The sequence below is a fragment of the Brassica napus genome, chromosome C5 (assembly GCF_020379485.1).
Source record: "Brassica napus cultivar Da-Ae chromosome C5, Da-Ae, whole genome shotgun sequence".
NCBI classification, from domain to species: domain Eukaryota; kingdom Viridiplantae; phylum Streptophyta; class Magnoliopsida; order Brassicales; family Brassicaceae; genus Brassica; species Brassica napus.
The window spans coordinates 18,341,118-18,367,832 of record NC_063448.1 but is presented as its reverse complement, the minus strand read 5'-3'; the positions used below and the strand labels follow the sequence as shown (position 1 = coordinate 18,367,832).

At 38.3% G+C, this 26,715-nt stretch overlaps 4 protein-coding genes and 1 pseudogene across 4 annotated transcripts; 2 read left to right on the top strand and 3 right to left on the bottom strand.

The window, feature by feature from the left end:
• Positions 1-1,544: 1,544 nt before the first annotated feature.
• Positions 1,545-2,902, bottom strand: LOC106363293 (annotated as a pseudogene).
• A 450-nt stretch (positions 2,903-3,352) lies between these two features.
• Positions 3,353-5,547, bottom strand: LOC106364727. The gene is made up of 6 exons (XM_022710912.2): positions 4,815-5,547; positions 4,524-4,730; positions 4,160-4,264; positions 4,023-4,076; positions 3,813-3,923; positions 3,353-3,711 (listed from the first exon to the last, which is right to left on the bottom strand). Exons 1-5 carry the CDS (start codon positions 4,894-4,896, stop codon positions 3,904-3,906), a joined length of 468 nt encoding a protein of 155 aa, XP_022566633.1. The 5' UTR covers positions 4,897-5,547; the 3' UTR covers positions 3,353-3,711; positions 3,813-3,903.
• A 7,212-nt stretch (positions 5,548-12,759) lies between these two features.
• On the top strand, positions 12,760-15,741 carry LOC106367446 (ALBINO3-like protein 1, chloroplastic). The gene is made up of 10 exons (XM_013807221.3): positions 12,760-13,245; positions 13,340-13,450; positions 13,540-13,614; positions 13,876-13,936; positions 14,021-14,094; positions 14,205-14,309; positions 14,515-14,628; positions 14,829-14,932; positions 15,010-15,240; positions 15,322-15,741. The coding sequence occupies exons 1-10, from the start codon at positions 12,907-12,909 to the stop codon at positions 15,578-15,580; spliced, it is 1,473 nt and encodes a 490-aa protein (XP_013662675.1). The 5' UTR covers positions 12,760-12,906; the 3' UTR covers positions 15,581-15,741.
• Positions 15,742-15,992: 251 nt separating this feature from the next.
• LOC106367445 (T-complex protein 1 subunit epsilon) lies at positions 15,993-19,144 on the bottom strand. Its single transcript, XM_013807220.3, has 9 exons — positions 18,812-19,144; positions 17,983-18,301; positions 17,545-17,893; positions 17,268-17,400; positions 17,136-17,188; positions 16,933-17,035; positions 16,599-16,765; positions 16,380-16,493; positions 15,993-16,291 (listed from the first exon to the last, which is right to left on the bottom strand). The coding sequence occupies exons 1-9, from the start codon at positions 19,008-19,010 to the stop codon at positions 16,121-16,123; spliced, it is 1,608 nt and encodes a 535-aa protein (XP_013662674.1). The 5' UTR covers positions 19,011-19,144; the 3' UTR covers positions 15,993-16,120.
• Positions 19,145-20,185: 1,041 nt separating this feature from the next.
• On the top strand, positions 20,186-20,800 carry LOC106364725 (anther-specific protein BCP1). Its single transcript, XM_013804245.3, has one exon. The coding sequence runs from the start codon at positions 20,270-20,272 to the stop codon at positions 20,627-20,629; it is 360 nt and encodes a 119-aa protein (XP_013659699.1). The 5' UTR covers positions 20,186-20,269; the 3' UTR covers positions 20,630-20,800.
• The last annotated feature ends 5,915 nt before the right edge of the window (positions 20,801-26,715 follow it).

The window sequence follows — 26,715 nt, the reverse complement described above, 5'->3', positions numbered from 1 at the left end:
CAATACCTAATAAAGACTCATGTATGCAAAATGCAACCTAAACATGACTAAATCCTAGTCTATATGATCAAAATGCACATGGGTGAATGAATAAGACAATGGAAATATGCAAGATATCATTAACCACAAGGTTCATCAATAGACATGCTAATGAATGCATCTATCATTCCTAGTTGATGAATCATTTTAACGGCATCATAACATACATGTTCCTCCAAATCAGAAACTTCTTTGATAATTTTCCATAAATTATTCTTCATTTTCTCTGCTTCTCTTTCATGAGCTTCTTGTTTCTGTTTTGTTTCTTTTTCTTCTATCAAATTGAAAAGTTTATGAATAATCGTTGTTAAATCGATAATCTCAGTATAAGCTTTTTTGTCACATTCTTTTTGAATGAATGAATTAATTAATTTTTTGTCTCTTTCTTAGTGCGAGTTTTTTTCAAAGTATCGTTTGAAGGACTGCAAAAACATGACTGTGATTCATAATTTTCTTGGACATTAAAAGAAAATTCTTACCATAATTTGTTTGTTCCTTTTTTGTTTCCCCCATTCCAGTTGTTCGAGCATCAGTGGGATCACCTAATCAATAGCACTTTTGCATGTTGTTTAATTCCTTTCAAATATAACATTGAGATCATCTAATTCTTCAAAGGTTTCACCACAATTTTTTTGTAACTCGGAAGTGCTTAAACTTTAAAAAAATTAATATAAAGAAAAATATATAATAGTATAGTCTTGTATTGTGTTATCCTTTCACCTTTATATATTCAGTCCATACTTCTTCTCGAGCCATAAACCGTTTTGTGGTTGAATCACATCCAAACCCAAAACTAAAGCGAAGAAGTTCATCACCACTTAGATACTTTGTTTTCAAAATCTTCATCTTGTTTATGTAGTGGCTAAAAGTTTTGGAGCTCCCATGTGTTTGATTGAGAGTAGGTAGGATTCTTTTCTTCACTGTGAATTTGTTGAATAGGCCATTACTATCACATAAACCTGCATCAACACAATCTATTGAAGACTTTATTGAACATGTGAACCTTTTCCACGTTCTTGTGGTTTTTGTTGTGATTCTTCCATTGATGCTTTTAGTTTGGGGTGTTTATATATATCTTGTGTATTTTTTACTATGTAATAGAGATTATATATAAATATGATGTACCCATACAATAGAAAGTGGAAAATATTAGTTAGGAATTGTACAAATTGGATAACTGGAAAATTTTAAAAATAGAAAACTTTCAAACTATTTGGAGGACATAAAGCTTCTCAAAGGAAGTTTCCTCAACTCTGATATAGTTCATGTACCTCGGACAGCGAATCTTCGGGCAGATAGTCTAGCACGCAGTGCTAGGAAACAATCGTCCTTTGTCGTTCACATGGATGCGGAGTTACCGATTTGGTTTACAGAGTCATCATGAGTCTGTAAATTCTTTGCTGTCAAAAAAAAAAAAAAAGAAAACTTTCAAACTTGATAAAGTAAAAAGAAACATATAATGGACATAGTGGTTTTATGCCAAACGTGTATTTTATGTCAAATTTTCTCCCTTTTTATGTATTTTCCCCCTTTATAGATGTATTTTTTTTTAAGAGGAACGTGTATTAGGGGGAATTATTAGAGGAACATGTTCAATACGTATGTGAAATCTGGGGCAGAAAAAATATTGGGAAAATCAATAGTACATATCTATCAAAATAACAAAGTTCAGTTCAATATTTGCTTCTTTGTATTTTTAACTTTAAAAACTCATAAATCCATTTTACCAAAAAAAACACACACTCATAAATCCACTCAAATCCACCAATTGGTAGACTGTTTGACTCAGGTTCGCTCTTCTTCGAATCTGTAGGCTTTTCATGAGGCGTAGTAATCATTCCATCCTTAGACTCGTTATTAGCTGAACACACTTGGTATCAACGGAATGAACTGCCGGTAAAACATCCTGCAACACAGAGGGAATGTACTTCAGACAAAACTCTGATTAAAACATGTAATCCAGCAAAAGCTATTCTGTTTTCTCCTATAATAAATGAACTCAACATGATCATAAAAACTTAGATAGCGAGCTACCTCACCTTTGTAGATGATTGAGCTTGAGTATTCCCGGATCTAGTGGAAAATGTAAATGGCTTCCCATCCTTGCAAACTGAGATATACTGAGCCTTCGGTAGACTGTATAGAAGAGCAAGAACTCTACACACTTGGTCAATACCAGATTTATCTGCATCAAATGATTTCCACCAGGGTGGATTATCTGGGAGAGGTACTTGAAACCTGCGGGCAGCAGTCAGCAGCATACACGACCCCACAAGCTACCACTTCACTTCTGCACCTTACACAAAGGGTTGTAAGCAGACTGCATATATAGACATATCATTAGAGGTCGAATAAGATAAAAGCAGACACTGAATGTAAAAAATCTGAGGTTACCTATCATTAGCCAAGTTCCAAGCTTCTTGTCTCAGTTCAGGAGGTGTTTCAAGTGTGGCAAGGTAGTTCGAAATGAACTTGTGAGGATGTTCAACATGGCATACAAAACTCATCATTAAAAAAAAAAGAGCTGTTCCAGTATGCAGTAGCCAACAGACATGAAAACATCCAAGATGACAAATATGCAATTGGTCATGTAACAATGCAAGTAGAGATACTAAAGTTGGAAAACAAATCAAGATGATCTATAGGTAAAAGTACTTCTCCCTGCGACACTCCATCCTGTGGAACACAACGATGACCCGTCTTGCCTTTTTGGGTTCTCTTCCAGTTTTGATGCAAGCCAGACACAGCTCGCAGCTACAATCTGTTAAAAGAAAGCCCTCAAGAGTCAAGAGACAGAACCTAAAATTTGGCAAGAGACTTCTTTGCACTAGAACCTGTGGAAAAGAACCTGCCCAGTAGCCATAACTGCTTGTGGACGTGGTCGTCTATAGATTCAACGATACAAATGTTTTAAGGAAAAATCACACCATTGTGACATTTGAGCTTTATGTTAGCGTTTGGTTAGTCCAGCATTTCACACACACATACCCACGTTCTTGATGTTAGTGTTTGGTTCGTCCAGCATTTCACATGTGTTTTAGGAGTTTGCAGTGCACAGAAGCGGCATTTTTGAGGTCATTGTGCAATGAGCTCAAGGAGAAGGAGCCAAAATTTGAGAGGAGACATAAATGAATCAAGAATTGTATTGAAAGCTCGAGTCAACCGGATCGAGGAACTTCACTCTGTCTAAGAAGTTAGAAGCACAGAACGATGGTAGAAGAGTGGGAGTCTTGGCTCAAAAGTTTCAGGTTTGAGCCGAACAAGAGAAAGCCTTGAGACACCCAACAAGAAAACATATAAAATGTTTTTTTTAAAACTGACTTAGCTGAGATTAAAGAGTAAGAAGCATCACAACAACATTTGTGAGATTAAAGAGTCAGCATCATAACAACATAGATAAGATTAAGTATTCAGCATCATAGCAACACAGATGAGATTAAGAAAGTAAACAAACATCGTAGAAACAGTAAGTCTCTGCAATCAGTTCTTGTAATCCCAAACTTCTGGTGTCTCAGTCAAGTCGCTGCCTTCTTGAGTCCGGTGACTCTTGTTGAGTCTGGTCCTGCTCATCTCGGGTTCTCATACGTCCATCGGACATTAGATGGAGCATCTGGTCTTGTTTACTCTTCATCTCAACCAAGGTAGCTAAGATCTTCATCAAAATTTCAGTTTCTGCAAGAAACCAAATCCAAAACAGTAACAAATAAGAACACAAGGAAGGCACATAATTAATGAAAAACAAAAGAGAGGAAAAAAGCGACTAGCATCATTACTGGGAGAAAGTGGTTGCTGCACAGGAGCATTGGCAGTTTCGGGAGGAACTTGCGATGATGATGATGATGCACGATTATCTCTCGGGACATTTTAAGCAGTTCTCGTTAGTACTAGAAACAGGGACAAACAAACAGATTCTTCTATTATTTTAGTAGTAGACAACGAAAAAACAAACAGCAAAGGAAGCTGCACAGGGCTTAGGGAATCACCAGTTAGTGGAGGAACTTGTGCACGAGTAACTATCGGGACATTTTGAGCAGTTCCTGTTAGAGAAGCAGGGACAATATAATTAATGTTAACAAACAGATTTCTATTTTAGGAGTATACAATCAAAAGTGTTAATTACCGGAAGAAAGTGCCTGCTGCACAGGGATTAGGGCATCACCAGTTGGAGGAGGAACATGCAAGGATGATGATGATGCACCAGTATCTCTCCCAGCAGTCCCCATTGCTAGAAGAAGAAGCAGAGACAAATAATCTCAACAATAGGAGCTAAAAGAAACTCGAGATTGTTTCATTCGAGAGAGAGACTGATGACACGCAGATTTAAAGACGGTGAAACCACTAGTGTCGAATATATAAAATCTTTAACAATTGGATTCGATCATATCTAATCTACACGTATCTAGGATATTTATAAAACAATATATACAATAACTACATTCTCTAGAAATATACAAATTCGAATAATAATATTTGAGGGAACTTACAAGTTGATGCGAGTTGAGTAGGTCCTTGATCAGTCGATGGCCAAATAAAAAAAAAACACAAGAATGAAACTTGAGTGGCAAGAAAGGAATAGGGTTTTTGTTTGTTTGTTTGTTTTCTTTGCTCACTTTCTGCATCGGGGTTCAACAGTGTTTGGACAAAATACTCCTCAAAGAAACCTGGAGACTCGATTTCAATTTGATCCCAAGCTACAAAAACACAAAGATCGAATGATTGAAAGACTCTTTCGGCTCGCACCATTAACGATGGTAGAGTAAAGTAAATCACTTTACCTTTCATGGTCAAGTAAACTGGGATAGCATGTTGTTGTTGTAGAATCCTCACAATTTCATCCTTGCTCCTGTTGTCTTTCATGTATTCTTTGATTCTTGTTGCAGCCTGAGAAAGAAGAAAGAATCAGAAAAGGATTCACCACAATATTACTTGGAAGTTCTTGATGCATGGATTGTAATCTTACGTATCTTGTAAATTCCTCATCCATGTTTTTACAATCACAGTCCCTAGGAAGAAATATAGATGGGTCTTGAATGAATCAAGAAACGGAGCAGGAGAATATAAAAAAAAAGAAATTCTTTTATGAGTTTGACTATTTTGCTGGTTTGTTTGACTTACTTATGACTTTTTACCGACACCGCCGTTATTTTGAGGTCACTTAACTCTCGCGGATCAGCAAGTAAAATTTATTTTTGTATATATTATATCTAATTATTCAACTAATTACTAGACTAACTTGTTACGAAAGACAAAAGATAAGATGAGCCGTCTTCGTTGAATATATATAAAGGTGTGGGGCCCGCTGCACTATTTGCACAGTGAATCTTACTTTTTTCACGTCTATATAAACGAACGTTTGTGTTCGACGAAAGATACACCATCTCCTCTCCTTTTTAATAACAAATTCTCTATTGTTATCAGTGTTATCTCCTATCTACGGGTATAAAATTTTGCTCTTATTTAAATTTCCGCGATACAATAAAATTCCAGTTCCTTTTATAACACGTTATCAGCACGATCACTCTGCGATTCGGTAAAATTTATTTGTATCATTTATACCCTGTTATAATGGCCGGAATACCGCCTATATTATTTACTAGTAATTTAATTTATTTATTGGTCGGCCGAGCCGCCTTATATTCTGTTTATTATTTATTGGTCGGCCGAGCCGCCTTATATTCTGTTTATTATTTATTGGTCGGCCGAGCCGCCTTATATTCTGTTTATTATTTATTGGTCGGCCGAGCCGCCTTATATTCTGTTTATTATTTATTGGTCGACCGAGCCGCCTTATATTCTGTTTATTATTTATTGGTCGGCCGAGCCGCCTTATATTCTGTTTATTATTTATTGGTCGGCCGAGCCGCCTTATATTCTGTTTATTATTAATTGGTCGGCCGAGCCGCCGTATAATTTATTTATTACTCTGCATTGATCGGCTGAGCCGTCGCATGATTTGTTGTTATAACATAAATATTTCATAGCCATAATTTTTACTTTTATGAAATTTTATAGATTTGATTGACCGTTTAATACGATATTTTCAGACTGATTTTTAGTGCACTCGATTTAACCCCAACGGTCACAAAGAAATTTTTTCAAAATTTCCCCTTTCTCCAACGGTCATGAACAGTAATTTTCATCTATAAATACAACTCATTTTCACTCCATTTTCTCATCCAAAACATTTCATCTTCTCTCAAATATATTCAAATCGCTCTCCTCCGATTTTTCATTTCAAGAAAGATGATTCGCGCACTTTTGTTTTTATGTGCCATTTTTATTTGTGTTTCTATTTATGGTTTATTCGTTGGAGAATTTACTCCGAGTGAATTTAAGATGAATATCGGTTTAATTTTCTTTACATCGCTTCTCCTTGTAATTGCTTGCATGATTAATGTAAACGGTTCCTTTTAATATTAATAAAATTCTAATAATTTTTATTTATGTGCTTTAGAAATTCAAATGGCAAAAATCGAGAAACTTCAGTTTCCGGCATTGGAAGTAACTGGGACAAACTACACGGCATGGGTTACAAATATGGAGCTTCATCTAGATTCCGAGGAAATACTCGGAACAATAAAAGACGGCAATATATCAACCTCTCATGAAAAGGCTAAGGCCGTGATATTTCTGAGAAGGCATCTAGATGAAAATCTTACGCATGATTATGCGAGAACCAAAGATCCCTTAGATCTTTGGAAAGCTCTGAAGGAGAGGTTTGATAACCAAAAGAAAATTACTCTCCCCCATGCACTCGATGAGTGGAAAAATCTACGATTTCAAGATTTTGAAAAAGTGGAAACGTACAATTCCGCTATATTGAGAATAGCGGCGCAATTAGATTATTGCGGTAAGCCTGTCTCGGAAGCAGAAATGCTCGAGAAAACTTACCAAACGTTCCACAAAAATCATTATGTTCTACAAGAACAATATAGAAATTGTGGGTATACGAGGTTCTCTGAACTCGCTGTGGCGCTTATAATAGCGGAGAGAAATAATGAACTCCTCATTAAAAACCACAATGCCCGACCCACGGGAACCAAAGCATTTCCTGAGGTAAATGCAACGGATATAAAAAATCCGGAAAAAGGAAATTATTCCTATCGTGGGCGTGGTCGTGGCCGTGGTCACAATCGTGGTTTTGGTCGTGGTCGTGGTTATCGATTTAACCGCAACCATGAAAGGAGTAACAACCCAAGAGGAAGGGGATCCAACACATGGAATCGATCTGATCGGGTAAAAGGAAAAGAAACCCAAGAAAACCCTACTCATAAAAATGAGAACGTCTGTTACAGATGTGGATCGAAGGGACACTGGTCTCAAGTATGTCGAACTCCTCGGCATCTATGCCAATTGTACCAAGAATCTATTAAAGGCAAGGCAAAGGAAGTAAATCTCAATGAACACCTTGTGGGTACAACATCGACATACCTCGAATCCTCTGACTTTATGGGAGATTTCGACGAGGCCACTCATCAAAATAATTGAAGTGCTTGTACTGATCAAGCTTAATAATGCCTAGTGATGCCATAAAATATTATGTATTTCACTTTCAGAATAATGTTGTATTTCAAAATATCTAATGTATAATTATTGTGTACTTGTTATTGATGCATAATATGTTTACTTATGAAAGTTTATTTTCTTTATTGATATTAACTGTGTGTTACAGAAATGGATAAGAAAGCAAATGGAACAACAACTAAACAAATTGGTAGAGAAGTTTGCATACCAGATAGTGGCACAACGCACACTATACTGAAGGATAAGAGATATTTCTCTACTTTAAAGTCAGTAAAAATGACTATAAACACAATATCAGGTCCTACAGACCTGATCGAAGGAATTGGCAAGGCGAACTTTATGTTGCCTAATGGAACAAAGTTTTCCATAGATAATGCCTTATATTCTCCAAATTCTAAGAGAAATTTGTTGAGTTTCAAAGATATATACCGTCAAGGGTATAACACTCAGTCTGCAACTGAGAATGGAAAGAAGTATTTGTATATAACTTCTGAAAAATCAGGCAAAGGCCTTGTACTGGAAAAATTTCCAGAACTTCCTTCTGGATTGCATCACACTTATATTGATGCTATAGAATCACATCTTGTGATAAAAAGAAATCCAGAAGATGTTACATTATGGCATGATCGCCTTGGTCATCCAGGCACTACAATGATGCGAAAAATCATTGAAAGCTCACATGGTCATTCAATAAAAACCCAAGATATATACCAAAGTAATAAAATGACATGTGATGCGTGTGCTCTTGGGAAATTAATCATAAGACCATCACCAACCAAAGTTGACAAAGAATCACCAAAGTTTTTGGAAAGAATCCAAGGTGATATTTGTGGACCAATACATCCACCGTGTGGACCATTCTACTACTTTATGGTATTAATCGATGCATCGAGTAGATGGTCACATGTTTGTTTGTTATCATCTCGAAATATGGCATTTGCGAGATTTCTAACTCAGATAATCAAATTAAGAGCACAGTTCTCAGATTATCCAATTAAAAGAGTTAGATTAGATAACGCTGGTGAATTCACATCCCAAGCTTTTAATGATTATTGTATGGTATCAGGGATTGAAGTAGAGCATTCTGTTGCTCATGTTCATACACAAAATGGTTTGGCAGAATCATTAATTAAACGGCTGCAACTAATTGCAAGGCCATTGATCATGAGATCAAAACTCCCAACCTCTGTATGGGGACATGCTATTTTGCATGCAGAAGCACTAATTCGGATAAGACCAAGTGCATACCATAGATATTCCCCATTACAGTTAGCATTTGGAAAAGAACCAAATATCTCTCATCTAAAAATCTTTGGTTGTGCGGTTTATATTCCAATAGCACCACCACAACGTACAAAGATGGGACCGCAAAGACGGTTGGGAATATATATTGGCTATGATTCTCCATCAATAATAAGATACCTAGAACCACAAACTGGTGATGTGTTTACGGCACGATTTGCCGATTGTCATTTCAATGAGAAAGAATTCCCAACTCTAGGGGGAGACAATAAACAAGTAGGAAAAGAGATCAAATGGAGTGTACCATCGTTATTACACCTTGATCCTCCTACGAAACAGTCAGAACTAGAAGTTCGACGTATCATGCATTTACAAAATATAGCAAATCAGCTACCTGATGCATTTGCTGATACCAAAATGGTAACTAAATCACATATACCCGCTGCAAATACTCCTGCTCGTATTGAAATACCACAAAATGGTGGAACGGCAGTTGATACACGTGAATCAGGAACACGTTTAAAGCGCGGTAGACCTATTGGTTCAAAGGATAAACTTCCTAGAAAACGTAAGGAATGTGAAAAGCATGATACTCCCAAAATAACAGAAAATATTTTGGACGAAGAAAATTGTGAATCTAATGACAATATAAAGCATCTTGAATCTGAAGGAAATCATGAGATTTCTATCAATTACATCCATAATGGAAAGATATGGAAACGAAATGAGATGGATGATATTGATGACGTTTTCTCATACCTTTTAGCAAAGGAAATAAATGAAGAAAACGAAGATCCAGAACCAAAGTCTGTATATGAATGTCAAAAGAGACATGACTGGATAAAATGGAAAGATGCAATTCAAGTCGAATTAGATTCGCTTAACAAACGAAATGTATTCGGACCTATTGTGCTCACACCCAAAGATGTAAAACCAGTTGGGTACAAATGGGTGTTTGTCCGAAAAAGAAATGAGAAAAACGAGATTACAAGATACAAAGCTCGTCTCGTAGCCCAAGGTTTCTCTCAAAGGCCAGGAATTGATTATGAGGAAACTTATTCTCCTGTCATGGACGCAATCACATTTAGATTCCTGATGAGCCTAGCGGCCAATGAAAATTTAGAAATGCGTCTCATGGATGTCGTTACGGCATATTTATATGGATCATTAGATACTGATATCTATATGAGAATCCCAGATGGATTTAAAATGCCAGAAACGTTAAGTTCCAAACCTAAAGAGTTATGTGCAATAAAATTGCAAAGATCATTATATGGGTTAAAACAATCTGGACGAATGTGGTATAATCGTCTCAGCGAACACTTAACAAAAGAAGGATACACGAATGATCCTATATGCCCTTGTGTTTTCATAAAGAAAACAACATCCGGATTTGTGATAATCGCGGTGTACGTTGATGATCTTAATATTATTGGAACTCAAAACGAAATCCAAAAGGCATCAAACTATCTGAAAGGAGAATTTGAGATGAAAGATCTCGGCCAGACAAAATATTGTCTAGGATTACAAATTGAGCATTCTCGAAAGGGTATATTTGTACACCAGTCTACATATACCAAACGAGTATTGAAACGCTTTAACATGGATAAAGCAACTCCTCTTAGCACCCCGATGGTCGTTAGATCACTTAATGTTGAAAATGATCCGTTTCGACCATCTGAGGAAAATGAAGAAATACTTGGTCCTGAAACTCCATACTTAAGTGCAATTGGAGCTCTTATGTATCTTGCAAATTGTACTCGACCTGACATATCTTTTGCCGTTAATCTTTTAGCGAGATTCAGTTCGTCTCCTACGCGAAGACATTGGAATGGAATTAAACATGTCTTTCGTTACCTTCAAGGAACAACTGATTTAGGCTTGTTTTATCCTAAAAGTTCAAAAGGTCAAATGATTGGTTTTGCAGATGCAGGTTATTTGTCAGATCCACACAAAGCTCGATCCCAGACAGGATATGTTTTTACAATTGGAGGCACCGCCATATCTTGGCGTTCTCAGAAGCAGACACTTGTTGCTACTTCTTCAAATCACGCTGAGATCATTGCACTCCATGAAGCAAGTAGAGAATGTGTATGGCTAAGATCAATAAGCCGACACATCTGTTCAAGCAGTGGGATTAACGAAAATACGGAGCCAACTATTCTATATGAAGATAACGCGGCATGTGTTGCTCAAACGAAGGAAGGATATATCAAAAGCGATAGAACCAAACATATACCTCCGAAGTTCTTCTCATACACTCAAGAGCTCGAGAAGAATAAAGAGATTGAAGTAAGATATGTTCGATCATGCGACAATGCAGCCGACCTCTTCACAAAATCACTCCCTACCTCGGTATTCAGAAAACACATCCATAACATTGGGATGCGCCATCAGAAGGATCTATGACTGTTCATTCGAGGGGGAGCTTACGTAGTTGTACTCTTTTTACCTTACTATGGTTTTTCCCATTGGGTTTTCCTGGAAAGGTTTTTAACGAGGTAACAAAGACGTTAAGCGAGAATGGATAGTGACACCGGTCCCCAAGGGGGAGTGTTACGAAAGACAAAAGATAAGATGAGCCGTCTTCGTTGAATATATATAAAGGTGTGGGGCCCGCTGCACTATTTGCACAGTGAATCCTACTTTTTTCACGTCTATATAAACGAACGTTTGTGTTCGACGAAAGATACACCATCTCCTCTCCTTTTTAATAACAAATTCTCTATTGTTATCAGTGTTATCTCCTATCTACGGGTATAAAATTTTGCCCTTATTTAAATTCCCGCGATACAATAAAATTCCAGTTCCTTTTATAACATAACTCATATTATTTTTTATAATTACTGGAGTAAACCACAAACAAACAAAGTTACTGTAAACCCCTACCTCGCCTTCATCGCAAGGACAAGAAGACTTGACAAAGAGCAATTCTCTCAAATATCTATTAGTAAAAATTTGAGGTTACCTATCATTATCCAGGTTCCAAGCTTTTTGCCTAAAAGTTCAGGAGGTGTTTCAAATGTAGCAAGGTAGTTTGAAATGAACTTGTGACGATGTTCAAAATGGCAAACAAAACCCATCATTAAGTATATGTCTCTCAATTCTGCTTAACTCAACTTTCAGCTCAGAGTACTTCTGCAGAAAAATCAACAAGTTGAGTTACCAAAACGATGAACAAAAAGCATTTTCAAGATGACAAATATGCAATTGGTCATGTAACAATGCAAGTAGAGATACTAAACTTGGAAAACAAATCAAGATGATCTATAGGTAAAAGTACTTTTCTCCCTGCGACACTCCATCCTGTGGAACACATCGATGACCTGTCTTTGCCTTTTTAGGTTTCTCTTCCAGTTTTGATGGAAGCCAGACACAGCTTGCAGCTACAATCAGTTAAAAGAAAGCCTTCAAGAGTCAAGAGACATAAACTTAAAGGTCACTGTACTTAGACTAAAGAACTTAAAAAGGCCTCAGGTAAGTACCTTAACATCAAATTTGGCAAGAGACTTCTTTGCACTAGAACCTGTGGAAAAGAGCCTGCCCCAGTAGCCATAACTGCTTGTGGTCGTCTATAGATTCAACAATTACAAATGTTTTAAGGAAAAATCACACCATTGTGACATTTGAGCTTTGAAATCATAATGAAATCAATAAATAAGATACAGGTTGAGCAATATTCCACCTTCCTGGATGAGATCACAATCACATCCATAGATTCTAAGTGCCACTTCGGTTGCTTCATCTATCCCATCTTTCCTTGAAGGTGAAGTCTTTATCTGCTCTTCCGTCAGGTATAAGTTATCAATCGCCGTGTAAATCATCAATTCAAAATCACGGCGAGGCGATTGGCCTATATTTTAATTAGGCCCCTAATGGGCTTACTAATAATGATTATAGGCCCAAGTAGAAGTTTGTTTGTGCTGACGTCAAGATAGATAGATGTTTCAGACAAAACAAAAAGTTTGTGTTCGCTGTACTTGACGGTCGGTGTCTCGCGCACTGAGAGACTAGACGTGAAGCAAGAAACAATACTGCTGAAAATCCAAATCCTTTCTGAATCCAAAACCTAAATCTCCTTTAGCTTTGTTGTAGCTGGAGATGGCTTCTTCGATATCACTAAAGCCGACGAACCTTCTCCTCTCGTCTTTCTCCACCGGCGAAGTCCTCCATCTCCGCCGCTCCCGTTTCAGCCACAGACCGTCGTCCTCTTCGTCTTATCGTCGGATTCTGGTGGCTCAATTCGGGTTCAGTCCAGGCCCCGTTTCTCTCGATTTGGTCAAAGAACATGTCGAGAGTCTTCTCTACACGATCGCCGATGCCGCCGTCTCGTCCTCCGAGACCTTCGATTCTGTTTCCGGCACTACCACTACCACCACGACAAACCAGAACAGTGATTGGTTCACTGGAATAGCCAATTACATGGAAACTATCCTCAAGGTCATAAAAGTTTCTCTCTCTCTTTTTTTTTTTATTAGAAGTGAGAGTTAGTGAATTGATTATGTTGGTATGTGTAATTGAATTTGAATTGCAGGTTTTGAAAGATGGGCTATCAACTGTAAACGTTCCTTATTCTTATGGTTTCGCTATCATTCTACTCACCGTGCTTGTTAAGGCTGCTACGTTCCCACTGACTAAAAAGCAGGTTCTTTTCACTTTTGTTTCTACTAACTTGTTAAATCCATGATTCAACCTTTTTTTTTTAAATTGAGATGGTGGTTCTTTTCTCTGTAGGTCGAATCTACTATGGCTATGAAATCTTTGCAGCCTCAGATTAAGGCAATTCAGGAACGGTATGCTGGTGATCAGGTGAACCCTTTTCTTCCATACTGCAACCTTGTTTTTCTCCTTTTTTGTGGTACTAAAGAAAGGCATTTCCTGATGCCGTACTAAGTCATAGTCTGGATCAGTCATTAGTTGTTAGATTTAAGTTAACAGAGTGTCAAGCTATTGGTTCCATCATTTTCGAGTGATTCTAATGAACATTATAGATTTTTTTTTTTTTTTATGAGGTAACCATTTTGCCTTTAAAAAAAATAAGTTTCCTAAGCTTTATGTTTATCTTTGCAGGAGAAAATTCAACTTGAAACTGCCAGATTGTATAAACTTGCTGGAATCAATCCTTTTGCAGGTACAGTTTGTAGTTTCAGATTTTCATCCTATGGTCAAGAAAATGCTTGTAAAATTATGCTATATTTTCATTTTATTCTGTTAGGCTGTCTCCCCACACTAGCTACCATACCAGTCTGGATTGGCCTATATAGAGCCCTCTCAAATGTTGCGGATGAGGTGTACCTGCAGAAAGAAAGAAAAAAAACTATTATCTATATATTTCAGTCAACGCCTTCGAGGTTCTTTCCTGACAAGTTGTTTGTTTGATGCTTGTTTCTAACTTTAAGGGGCTCTTGACGGAAGGCTTTTTCTGGATTCCTTCCCTTGCCGGTCCAACTACTGTTGCTGCAAGACAGAGTGGCAGTGGAATTTCATGGCTCTTCCCTTTCATTGTAAGTACCAATCTTGAACTTCGATATTAAGTAGCGTGGATATTTTATCAATGGAATCCAGACTACACTCCTAGTTCTTGTGAACTCTGTGTGACGTTACTTACTCAAGCATATAAAATGAACTGATTGAAGAGGACTTGAGCGGAGAGGGTGTTGGACTTGGACCTCATTGCTAATGTCTATAAATTTTAAATTTATATCTCAGGAGGGACACCCACCACTCGGATGGTCAGACACATTAGCATATCTTGTCTTGCCTCTATTGCTCATCTTCTCTCAGTATCTCTCCATTCAGATTATGCAATCCTCTCAGCCGCAGGTATAGCATCTTCCGGCATTTGTCGTAGTCTAGTTAGTAGTTACCTTTTAGCTTGAACAATAAGCTGGTTATGAGGATATGTAAACTGCTGTACGTCCTCAAAGCTCACTCAGTTAACTAAATTCAACCAACAGAGAGAGTCCTTTAAGCAGCATTGAAATACTTGGTGTAGCATTTTTTATTTTCATGTCGTTTCTTAGAGTGATGATCCAGCCATGAAGAGCTCACAAGCGGTGACGAAGTTTCTACCGCTGATGATTGGCTATTTTGCACTATCAGTTCCTTCTGGTTTAAGTCTTTACTGGTGAGAGCTCACCAACAGCTGGCCTTTTATATATTCGCGTGGGGAGTGGCTGTTTTTTCTCACTTGTGCGTTTGCAGGTTGACCAACAACATTTTGAGCACAGCACAGCAAGTATGGCTTCAAAAATATGGTGGTGCCAAAAATCCAATGGAGAAGTTCACCAATTTGGTCACGAAGGAAGACAAAACTCAAAAAGTTGACAAGTCTATCTCACAACCGCCAGTTCAGAAGTCTGTTTCAGAACTGAAAATACCAAGAAAGAAGGATGGTGAAAAAGTGACCTCGGAAGGGCCCAAACCTGGCGAAAGGTGTGACTAAATAATCTGAAACCTCTCTCATTCATTACTAGAAGCTATTTCTTGTTTTTAACATATGGATGTAATTCCCAGGTTTAGGCTGCTCAAAGAGCAAGAAGCAAAGAGACGTAGAGAGAAAGAAGAGGAGAGGCAGAAAGCTGAAGCAGCTCTGTCAAATCAAAATACAGACAGCGCACAGGAACTTGAAGGAAAATCTGATACAGCTGCGGAAGAAACAGCTGATGGCTCTGTCGCTGTGAATGGGAAGGCCTCCATTCAAAAGGACGAGACTACTAATGGGAAACTCGGCGTTGGCCATGATGCAGAGCAACACCATTCTCATGAATCATAGAAGTGGTAAACAAACACCTATAGGCAGATTGAGGAAAAGTGATCTTTCAGGTTTTAGTATTTGTGCAGAAAGAAATGGCCAAGTGGGTTTTTGTAAGTCGTGGAAGCTAAGTTCATGTTCCTTGCATATTCTTTACGTATAAACAGAAGGTTTTGCTCTCATACGACAATGGTTTTTACTCTAAAAGCCTATACACTGCGACACTTGTCTTCATCTGTTATTAAAATTTGAATAGATAATGCATGCAGAAACTGAAGAATGATTTTGGCGATGGATCAAAGGCAACACATCGTATCCTAAAAAATGAAAATGACTTTCTGCAAACTCGATAGACAGTTTGGCAATAATCTTTCTGAATGCTGTTTGGTTCCGTGCCGGAAAATCACTTGAGTAGGATAAAGTTAGAATCAAGAACACAGAATGAGGATGTTCTTAAAATAAAAGCTTGCAAGAGGGGAACAATGTTGTTGAATAGTATCAAAAGCTAATAGAAAGTAAAACAAGAGGCCAAAGGGACAAAGGTTTCAGCAGAACATCATATCAGTATTCAGAATTAGAGATAACATCGTCGATCTTTAGAATCATCTTAACGACTTGAGTTGCAAGCAAGATCTGCTGCTGCTTCCCGATCAATGTTTCAAACACGTTTTGCTCCCTCATATCGTTTGTTCCCACATCATTGCAATCTATTCCATAAAAAGGAATATTCTCCTGTTCATCATACACCCACAAATGCCAATGTTTTGATTAGTAACCGAACAAACATTTCAATGGCGAAATGGATAGCCAGGTCACTTACCTTAAGTTGCTGAGATTTAACCGCAGAGAGTGTCTCAATGGGCTGTAACCCACTGTTCTCTGCTAGAGCCATAGGGACAGAGTCCAAAGCTTCTGCAAATGCTCTTATTGCATACTGCATAGACGGAAGCAGTTGTAACATATTAAGTCTTCAGCGTTGAGATTTGTGAAATAGATGAATTCACTAGACTCAAAGAGAAGAGTAAAGATCGTCTTTTACCTGCTCGACGCCAGGGTATTTATCAGCAGCTGCATCAACCGCAAGTGAGCATGCGATTTCAGCTGCACCACCTCCATATACAATTGACTTATTGCGGATGAGATTCCTCGCCACACACAAAGCATCGTGGATACTACGCTTAGTTTCTTCTATCATCATTTTGTTACCTAAACCATATCCCAAAAACGAATTGTTAATCAATAAGTGCAATATCTTTGTCCAGCATATACATTGAAGCACAATAAACTCAGTAAATCAAATTTTATAGCTCGTAGGCTACTTAAAAGTCAGAGTTGTTACAAAAACAGAGTTGTTACAAAAAGTATACAAGTACCTCCACGGATGAAAATAGTGACAGCTTTTGAGTTTGCGCAGTGCTCAATATACAGCATTCGTTCTTTTGTTGTGCCAAATGATTTTTCACGCACCATACCAGCCTAAGAACAGGAATAAATGTGAGGATTCAATGGTCTGATTTAAACGAATTTAACATGCCACTCATTTAACGGGCAAACACCAAGTGAGAGTAAATAGTACCTTCCCTAACTTCCCTGGGGTCAATTCCTGGAATCTTGGAACAATTCTGCCGCCTACACAAAGACAAATATCCCGTCAGCTCTAGAAAGCTGATTAAATCGTTAACAGTAGATGCTTGGAGAAATCCCATACCTGTGGCTATTGCGATAAGTTCTAATTCAACACCCCCGACCCATCTGACAGCAGGCAAATTCCTGTGCATCAATAGATGGTTTGCCTCATCATCGAATCCCCATTGGCAAATAACCAATGTAGCACCAACATCCTGCAATTTAAAAGCATAGGAAATTATAAAATAAAATGCAATGTGACAACTAATCTTCACTGTAAAAAAAAAAGAAGCCTTTTTCCAGTAACTCACACAATAGTCAATTTCCAAATCACAATGACAGAAAATTTAAAAACCAACCTTGCACTTCTGAACCATCTCATCGAAATATTGCTGCTCTTGCTTGCGCAATGTCTCAAACTTCTCCACTGTGTCAATGTCCACCTTATGCTTAGTCTTAGGCTTCGGTGGCTCAAACGGGCAAGTCAAAATGGCAATATGGGCATCTTCAATTTGCTTTGGCATCTGTGGATGACTCATGTCTTTGTCAACCAGTATTCCGTATATAAGCTCAGTGTCCTCCAAGTTTCCCCCAACTTTGCCCTCTATTTTTATCAGATCTAAGTTGACATCCCTTCTCTCCAAATCAGCAACAGCAAGAACTGCTTTGACAGCAATCTCAGCTAAACTGCGCTTGCATCGATTCACACTGTACCAATGAACAAAAATAACAAAAAAAATCAGGACAATATTCTACAAAACCATAATAAAAAACAATTATTGGAGGGTAAATCTTACATCTTCGAGGACAGAGTAGTCATGCATGTTTGGACCAGTGGCTCGAAATTATTAACGTCGAACTCAAACTTTTGAGATATACGCTCCAAATGCTCAACTGCTACCCTAGAAGCCATCTCATATCCCTCAGCGACACGGATAGGATGAATCCCCCTATCAAGTTGACGTTCAGCTTGCTCCAGAAGCGCACCAGCCATGACAACAACGCCTGTTGTGCCGTCACCGATTTCATAATCCTGACTCCGAGAGAGTTCGACCATAAGTTTTGCAATCTGGTTGTCAACATCCATTTGCTCCAAGATAGTTGCACCATCGTTCGCTAGATAAACAAAAAAACGGCCAAGTTACAAACAAGATAGCAAACAAAAAGGGGGGGGAAAAGTACCATGCTTCACACAAAAGATACGACTTTGAATCAGTTTACGTGTCTTCAAATACTGGTAAGCGAGATGAGTCAAGAACGAGAAATGCGTACACAAAACAGCATCTTGTTGTGTTGTTAAAAGAAACCATATTTTGCATATCCAGTAGATGCTGTTACGAATATTAGAAAATTTTCCATGAAAAAAAAGAGCCTGTTTTCTTAAGATAACATAAGAAACACAGAAGAGACCTAATCTTTAATTCAATGCTACCAAATAAAGTATTCATTAGCATTTAAGCACTAATTTGAGCTTCGCAGCTTAGTTCACAGCCTCACAGGCACTACCGAATTGATTGTTAAATGGGTCCACTAATCAAAATGGTGGTGCATCGACCCTAATCAAGCACCCAAAAATGAAACAAGAATTCAAAAGCAGATTCGAAATTAAGAATGTGAGAAACGAACTGATGGTGACGTCTCCGTCAGGTCCCTGAAGCATCTTGTCCATTCCCTTAGGTCCGAGAGAGGAGCGGAGGATCCGAGCCACCGCTTTGCCGGCGGCGATATTGGCTTTCTGAGCATCGATGCCTCTGAGACGCGTCTTCTGATCCTGCTCCCTCAGTATTATGAACGGACGCCCGAACTCGTCGAACGCCAACGCCATTTTTCGAGCTTCAAACTTTCCTCGATCCGATCCAAGTTCAGATCTTGTTTTTTTTTTTCTCACTGCTAAGAAAAATGAAGAGCGAAAATGGTTCGAGTGTGAAACCCTAGTAGCTCCGCTGATGATGATGACACAGAATCGTAGATTAAAGCCTATTCAAGGGCCTTCGAAAATTATTGGGCTTAAGAATTAAAGCCCATCTATCCTTTTTCAGGTCCAGAAAGTGGTAAGCCTTTTTTTTAATTATCATGCAACTTTTTACGTTCGATTATTTAGGTTTGTTGGAGTTGAGTATATATGGTATACTTACTGGTTTCTACAGACTAGAGTGAATATTTCACCCTAAAATCTATATGATGTCTGATTGAATTTTTACAAGGCATCCCAGAGTGAAAATATGTTTAGTGCAATCAAATATCTTCTTAATTCATTTTCCCGAATTGGGAGTATTCCAATTCATATTTTGGATGTGAATAGTTTCTAATTAATCCCAAGTTAATAATGTTTCAGCTTAGTTTCTCTATTTGATCAAATTATACAATCAGTTAACTCTGACTTTAACAAGAAAACTGATAGATACTGAAGGCTAGTGTTGATGATGTGTGCTGATTCATTGAGAGGCTTGGCGCCGGTTACTGAACATGGGGAATATAAATAAGGATCTATGAGTGTTGTTGAGGATTTATTAAAAGATTATAGAGAGTTAGTTGTTTGGGCAATTTCAGAGAAGCGTCTATGTACATTGAACTATTGAAGGCAGATTCAGAGAGCTTGTTCTCTGGCTTTGAAGGCTCAAGGCACGTTTGGTGACTTGAGATTGTAATCGGTTCGATAAGCAATAAGAATAGTACTTGGACGCTTATCAAAAACAATTCTGCATGCGTTCATTTTAATGTATTAGAAGTTAGAATATCAGGTTTCTATAACAAGCTTATAACATAACATTCATACTGTGAACATTCATTTTATCCGGCTCATCAATAAATGAAAACAAAATTATAATTTCGTATCCAATCAATTCATTGGCATGTTACCATTCAAAAATGTTTATCTTAGCAAACCCGTTTTTAGGCACTCCATTCGATCTAAATTGGATTGAACGGTATTCCTCCATCGTAGTAACCTTTTCTAAAAAAAATCAGTCACACAAAACAGCTATATGTACACATCAAACCCAAATCTTCTCCAATCATCACAATCTCAAACCTCAAACCCTAAAAAAATAAAAAAGAGCTACGTAGAAAGAGACAGAGAGAAGAATGGGTCGCCAAAACGTTATTGTAGTTTTTGGCCTCGTGTTCTTGGCCGTCCTTGGCCTCGCCGCAGCTGCCTCCTCTCCGTCTCCTTCAGCGTCACCTTCCAAAGCTCCATCTACTTCCACACCTGAGGTTGAATCTCCAGTGTCCGAGGACACCATTGGAACCACCGACGACGATGTAGCTGCTTCTCCTGGTGATGATGACGTAGCTGTGGCTGGTCCTCTAGGAAGTGACTCGTCCTACGGTAGCAATGGACCTTCAGGCTCTGCCGATTCTGCTGACAGCGGCGCGGCGGCTCTTGGAGTTTCTGCGGTCGTTGCGGGTGTTACATCCATCGTCGGTTCTTTCTTGTTTTTCTGAGGCGTGTATTTTCATGAGAATATCATTTTTGAGTAAAGACTATTTATATATATGGATATTGTGATGATCATGTTGTAATTTGTTTCTCCTTGGTTATGAGAACCGATGTCCTTGAAATAAGCTGAAAATAAAACTTTCCTTAGCAATATAAAATAAAGAATTACGGATTGAGCAGTCTGCCAATTTTCCATGTTTTTGAAATGCAGAATACGTAACAATTGTAGATTGCGTTATTAGTTGAATATGATCTGATTTGTCAGATGAAAACATAATTGGATGATTCATGAGAGATTAAAGGGAAATTGCCAAAAATACCGTTTTGAAAATACCACTTTTCATGTTTACATTAACCACTTTTACCATCATCTTTAATGAAAGGTAAAAAACATGTATAACCTTTTAATTAACTTTGACAAAAAAAAACATATGGTTAACTAATCTAAACTTAAAACATCGACTCTAAACCCTAAATCATCAACTCTAAACCCTAAACCATGAAACATCAACTCTAAACCCTAAACCCTAAACCCTAAAACATCGAACTCTAAACCCTAAACGTAAACCTTAAACCCGAAATCTAAACTTAAAACATCAACTTTAAACACTAAATCATCAACTCTAAACACTAAACTATGAAATATAAACTCTAAACCCTAAACCACAAAATATCAACTTTAAACCCTAAACCCTAAACCTTCAAATCTAAACCCTAAAACATCAACTATATACCCTAAACGTAAACCCTAAACCCTAAAACCTATATTTTTCTGAAAATCGAACCCTAAACCCTAAAACCCTAAACCTTCAAATCTATACCCTAAAACATCAACTCTAAACCCTAAACATAAACCCTAAACCCTAAACTCCTAAATCTTCAAATTTAAACCCTAAAACATCAACTCTAAGGTTTTAGGGTTTAGGGTTTAGGGTTTAGAGTTGAAGGTTTAGGGTTTAGGGTTTAGAGTTGATGTTTTAGGGTTTAGGGTTAATTTTTTAGGGTTTAGGGTATAGAGTTTACTTTTTAGGGTTTAGGGTTTATTGTTGATAGTTTAGGGTTTAGTGTTGATGGTTTAGGGTTTAGATTTGAAGGTTTAGGGTTTAGGGGTTAGGGTTTAGAGTTGATGTTTTAGGGTTTACAGTTGAAGGTTTAGGGTTTAGAGTTGATGTTTCGGAGTTTAGGGTTTAGAGTTGATGTTTCGGGGTTTAGGGTTCGTATTTAAAAAAAATAGGGTTTAGGATTGATGGTTTAGGGTTTAGAGTTGAGTTTTAGGGTTTAGGGTTTGAATTTCGAAATAGTATAATTCGAAAAAAAATTAAAAAATTATTTTTTATTTTTTTAGATTTTTGTTTATTTAAATATTTATTTATTATATATGTAAAGAACAAGGGCATAAAAGTCTTTTGCCACTTAACGAAGAAGATAATTTTTGAAAATGTCTCTTTAGTGGTGGCAAAAATGAAAAATAGTGGTTAAAAGTGGTAAACATGTAATTTTTTCGGGATTAAATGGAATTTGATCAAAATCAGCCTCATTTTGATGATAATTCACATGTAATACAAAGAAAGCGATATCAGTGCCTCTTAATCCTAGGTTGATACTAAAGTAGTAAAACAGATCCCAGTTGAAATGTACCGACATAAAAGTAATCATCAACATATTTATGTCTTTTAAGTTTCTCGAATTTCTAAACCAAAAAGGAGAGGAGTTGGAATAAATGTTTGTTTAAGCTTTAATCATTGGTTGAATGATTAATTTTTAAATCTAAATTATGTTAAGCAGAGTAGTACGAGACTCCAAAGTGCAAACATATGGTCGACCATTATTGTAGACTTGAAGTACTAGTTCCACCATTGCGTTGGTGGTGTACCCATGACCAGAGACATAGAAGAGGAGTTGAGTGAGACTGATGAGGATGAGCTAAGTGATGAGACTGCCGTAGAAGAGAGAAGTGAAGCTGAGGATACTGAAGAGAACTAGAACCAGAGTGGGACACCATGTGAGCCAACCAGTGTGTGGAGTGGACCAACTACTAGATCAAGGCTGAGAGCACAAGAGGAAAGGCTCCAGGAGATAGCCAAAATCGTGGGTCTTGGATCAAGACAAGGAGATCAAGATAAACAAGCCTGTTGGTTTAATTTAATTACTTTGTAAGGGTTTTGGTTATTGGACTTTCATTTAATTTAAACCAAAGACAATTAGGATTTTAAAATAAACCAATTTCAATTGGATTAGGATTAGAATTAGAATTAAACCATCTTGGTTTACTTCTAGGGTTTTCTGTCGATTTCTTTAAGACATGGGGGAGGCAGCTTTGCTTTCTCAACTTTCAATCTAAGAATTATTCAGTCAACTTTGTTGTCTTGTCTCTGGCTTTCTCTGTTCAGCTCAAGAACATTGATCTCACTTAAAGGAAGGAATTCATGTGAATCCCATCTTAGACAATACAAGGTGATCTTGTGTCTTTGAGTAGCAATCCATCTCTGTCGCCATTCCATCGCTTTAGAGAGACATCCATAGTCCAGCAGAGTGCTAGTAGCCTCCAAGGACAACCCTATTCCATTCCCCTTCAAGTGATCCAGGAGCAGAAGCCATACCCAGGCTGCACCAAGTGGTATCAGAGCCACTTGAAGGTTGGGGTCTGCAATTTTGACTACTCAGATCATTCATTCCATCAAACACTTCTCTTATCTTTCTATCTGTTGTAAGCCAGCTGAGCCAACCCTGCAAATCAAAAAAAAAAAGAAAAAGAGATCTCTGATCTAAATAAAAAAAAAAAAAAAAAAAGCTGAAGAGTAATCCAGCTAGCTGAAGAGAAATCCAGCTCAGGGTGGTAAAGTCAGCTGGTGCCTAAATCTCTTAATACTTTCTTTCTGATTCATTGGGGTTTAGTTCTAGATCTTAAGTGTAGAACTTTGTTTTTCAACTGAACTTGTGGGAAGAGCTGAGACTTGACGATTTGAAAACTTGAGTGAGAGAGAGATACTTTTGTTCTTGGCTTTGTGTTTTCTCTAACTATTTCAGGAACAATGAGTGAAATGAGTGAAGAGAGACGAGATGGAAAGCAACCAGAGGGTTCAGGAGAACCGGCTGTCCAGCAAATCAACCTCAACCAAGTTCAATTTGAGGCTATGATGGCTGAGATAACCAGAAGAATGCAAAATACTTACAACCTTGCTCAACAAGCTAATGAAAACTTACCTAGTGTTAATGCAGGGCAAGAGAGGGACGCGGTTGCTGCTGGAGCGCAGAGAGCACTCATTGGACCTATAAGAGGGCCACGAGTTGAGATTGGGGGTCGTGGGGGTTTATGGAGAACATTATCAAGAAGATTCAACTGATGAAAGTGATGATGGATCTCAGGCTAGTCAGCATGGTAGAAACTACAACCGCAGACGACCAGCTACTGATAACCTAGGCAATCTCAAGCTTAGAATCCCTCCATTCCATGGGAAAAATGATCCTGATGCTTACTTAGAGTGGGAGAAGAAGATTGAACTGGTTTTCAATTGCCAGCAGCTCACTGAGGAGAGAAAAGTGAGACTAGCAGCTACTGAATTCTGTGGATATGCTATTAGCTGGTGGGATCAGATTGCTACTACCAGGAGACGCAATGGAGAGCCTCAAGTAGCTTCCTGGTTTGAGATGAAAACTGTGATGAAGAAGAGATTTGTTCCTAATCACTATGGAAGAGATCTACACCAGAAGTTGAGGAGGCTTTCTCAAGGGTCTAAGAGTGTAGAGGACTATCACCAGGAGATGGAAACACTCATGTTAAAAGCTGATTTAGAAGAAGGTGTAGAAGCTACTATGGCTAGATTCCAAGGAGGTCTTAACAGAGATATACAAGATAGGTTGGAGCTACAAGAGTATGAGGACATGGATGAACTGCTACATAAGGCTATTTTGATTGAGCAGCAGAACAAGAGGAAGAGCTCTACCCGGTCTTCATACACTCCTGCTTCAAAACCGGCCTACTCCAAGGAAGATAAGCCATGGGATAAGTCCAAGGACGGTTCTTCTTCAGTAGAGACCAAGAGAGATGACAAGGGTAAAGGAGTAGCCACATCTACTAAGACCAGGAACATTAAGTGTTTCAAGTGTCATGGCTTTGGTCACTATGCTAATGAGTTCACCAACAAGAAAGTGATGACTATCTTAGCCAACGGGGAGGTGATATCTGAAGAGGAGGACGCCGGCCAAGAGTCAGATGAGGAAGGCGTGGAGTACCCTGTCCGTGGAGAGCTACTAGTCACCAGGAGACTTCTCAATGCTCAACCTAAAGCCAAAGAAGATGAGCAAATGGAAAACTTGTTCCACACCAGATGCTTGGTTCAAGAAAAGGTTTGTAGCTTGATCATTGATGGAGGAAGCTGTACTAATGTAGCAAGTGCTGAGTTGGTAGAGAAATTGGGTCTTCAAGTGTTTAAGCATCCTAAACCATATCTCTTACAATGGATCAATGATGAGGGTGGATTAAAGATCACCAAGCAAGTGAAGGTCTTGCTATCAGTGGGAAAGTACCAGGATGAGATCACTTGTGATATAGCACCCCTTGAAGCTAGCCACATCCTTCTTGGACGTCCATGGCAGTATGATAAGAGATCAGTGCATGATGGCTTTACCAACAGATACACTTTTATCCATAAGGAGAAACAAGTTACCCTGGCGCCAATGACCCCTCAGGAGGTACACCAGGATCAGATGCATCTCAAAATGAAGAGAGGAGAGTCCAAGGCCGCCAGCAAGTCCTTGCTTCTTGAAGAGACCAGCCAGGTAAGTAAACTCAACCTCTTTGCTACTGCTAAAGATATCAAAACTGCTGTGATTGAACAATCAAATTTGATACTGGTGGTTTATAAAGAATTGTTGAGCTCTACTACTAACCCTGCTCCTGAGATTCCAGAGGAGATTGAGTGCCTTTTGCAGGAGTATAGAGATGTGTTCCCAGAGGACAATCCAATAGGTCTGCCGCCTATTAGGGGAATAGAGCACCAAATTGATTTTGTACCAGGAGCTACTTTACCAAACCGCCCAGCATACATGACCAACCCTGCGGAGACCAAGGAGCTTCAGAAACAAGTCAATGAGCTAATGGAGAAGGGACATATTAGGGAGAGTATGAGTCCTTGTGCTGTACCTGTCCTCTTGGTACCAAAAAAAGATGGAAGTTGGAGGATGTGTGTGGACTGCAGAGCCATCAACAACATAACAGTTAAGTACAAACATCCTATTTCTCGCTTAGATGATATGTTAGATGAGTTACATGGTTCATGTGTCTTTTCTAAAATTGATTTAAAGAGTGGTTACCACCAGATTAGAATGAAAGAAGGAGATGAGTGGAAAACTGCTTTTAAAACTAAGCTAGGATTGTATGAATGGCTTGTGATGCCTTTTGGGCTTACTAATGCACCTAGTACTTTCATGAGATTAATGAATCATGTTTTGAGAGCTTTGATAGGACGATTTGTAGTTGTTTATTTTGATGATATCCTGATTTACAGCAAGACTATGAAAGAACATGTTAACCACTTGAAACAAGTTCTAGATGTGCTTAGAAAAGAAAATCTGTATGCTAACTATAAGAAGTGTTCTTTTGGCACAGATAACCTAGTCTTTTTAGGGTTTGTTGTGACTTCACAGGGCATACAGGTTGATGAGGAAAAGGTGAAAGCTATCAGGGAGTGGCCGATTCCTAAGTCTATTGGAGAGGTCAGAAGTTTTCATGGACTTGCTGGCTTCTACAGGAGGTTTGTGAGAGATTTCAGTACAGTTGCAGCACCACTGACGGAAGCAATCAAAAAGAGTGTAGGTTTCACTTGGGGACCAACCCAAGAAGAGGCATTTCAAATGCTAAAACAGAAGTTAATAAGTGCTCCCTTACTTGCACTTCCTGACTTTTCTAAAACTTTTGAAATTGAATGTGATGCATCTGGTATTGGAATTGGAGCTGTGTTGATGCAGGATAAGAAACCCATAGCTTACTTCAGTGAGAAACTAGGAGGCGCCACCTTGAACTATCCTACCTATGATAAGGAGCTGTATGCCTTGGTGAGAGCTTTACAAGTGTGGCAACATTACTTGTGAC

Excerpts from the sequence above, each read along its gene's own strand:
- LOC106367446 (XM_013807221.3), top strand. The coding sequence starts at position 12,907 with ATGGCTTCTTCGATATCACTAAAGCCGACGAACCTTCTCCTCTCGTCT. Across the intron at positions 13,451-13,539 it reads TCCCACTGACTAAAAAGCAG|GTCGAATCTACTATGGCTAT; the intron begins GTTCTTTTCACT and ends TTTTCTCTGTAG. Across the intron at positions 13,615-13,875 it reads AACGGTATGCTGGTGATCAG|GAGAAAATTCAACTTGAAAC; the intron begins GTGAACCCTTTT and ends TTATCTTTGCAG.
- LOC106367445 (XM_013807220.3), bottom strand. The coding sequence starts at position 19,010 with ATGGCGTTGGCGTTCGACGAGTTCGGGCGTCCGTTCATAATACTGAGG. Across the intron at positions 18,302-18,811 it reads TGACGGAGACGTCACCATCA|CGAACGATGGTGCAACTATC; the intron begins GTTCGTTTCTCA and ends TTGTTTATCTAG. Across the intron at positions 17,401-17,544 it reads AGATGGTTCAGAAGTGCAAG|GATGTTGGTGCTACATTGGT; the intron begins GTTGGTTTTTAA and ends TTTAAATTGCAG.
- LOC106364725 (XM_013804245.3), top strand. The coding sequence starts at position 20,270 with ATGGGTCGCCAAAACGTTATTGTAGTTTTTGGCCTCGTGTTCTTGGCC.
- LOC106364727 (XM_022710912.2), bottom strand. The coding sequence starts at position 4,896 with ATGAAAGACAACAGGAGCAAGGATGAAATTGTGAGGATTCTACAACAA. Across the intron at positions 4,265-4,523 it reads TACTCAACTCGCATCAACTT|CAATGGGGACTGCTGGGAGA; the intron begins GTAAGTTCCCTC and ends TTCTTCTTCTAG. Across the intron at positions 4,077-4,159 it reads GCAGCAGGCACTTTCTTCCG|GAACTGCTCAAAATGTCCCG; the intron begins GTAATTAACACT and ends CTTCTCTAACAG.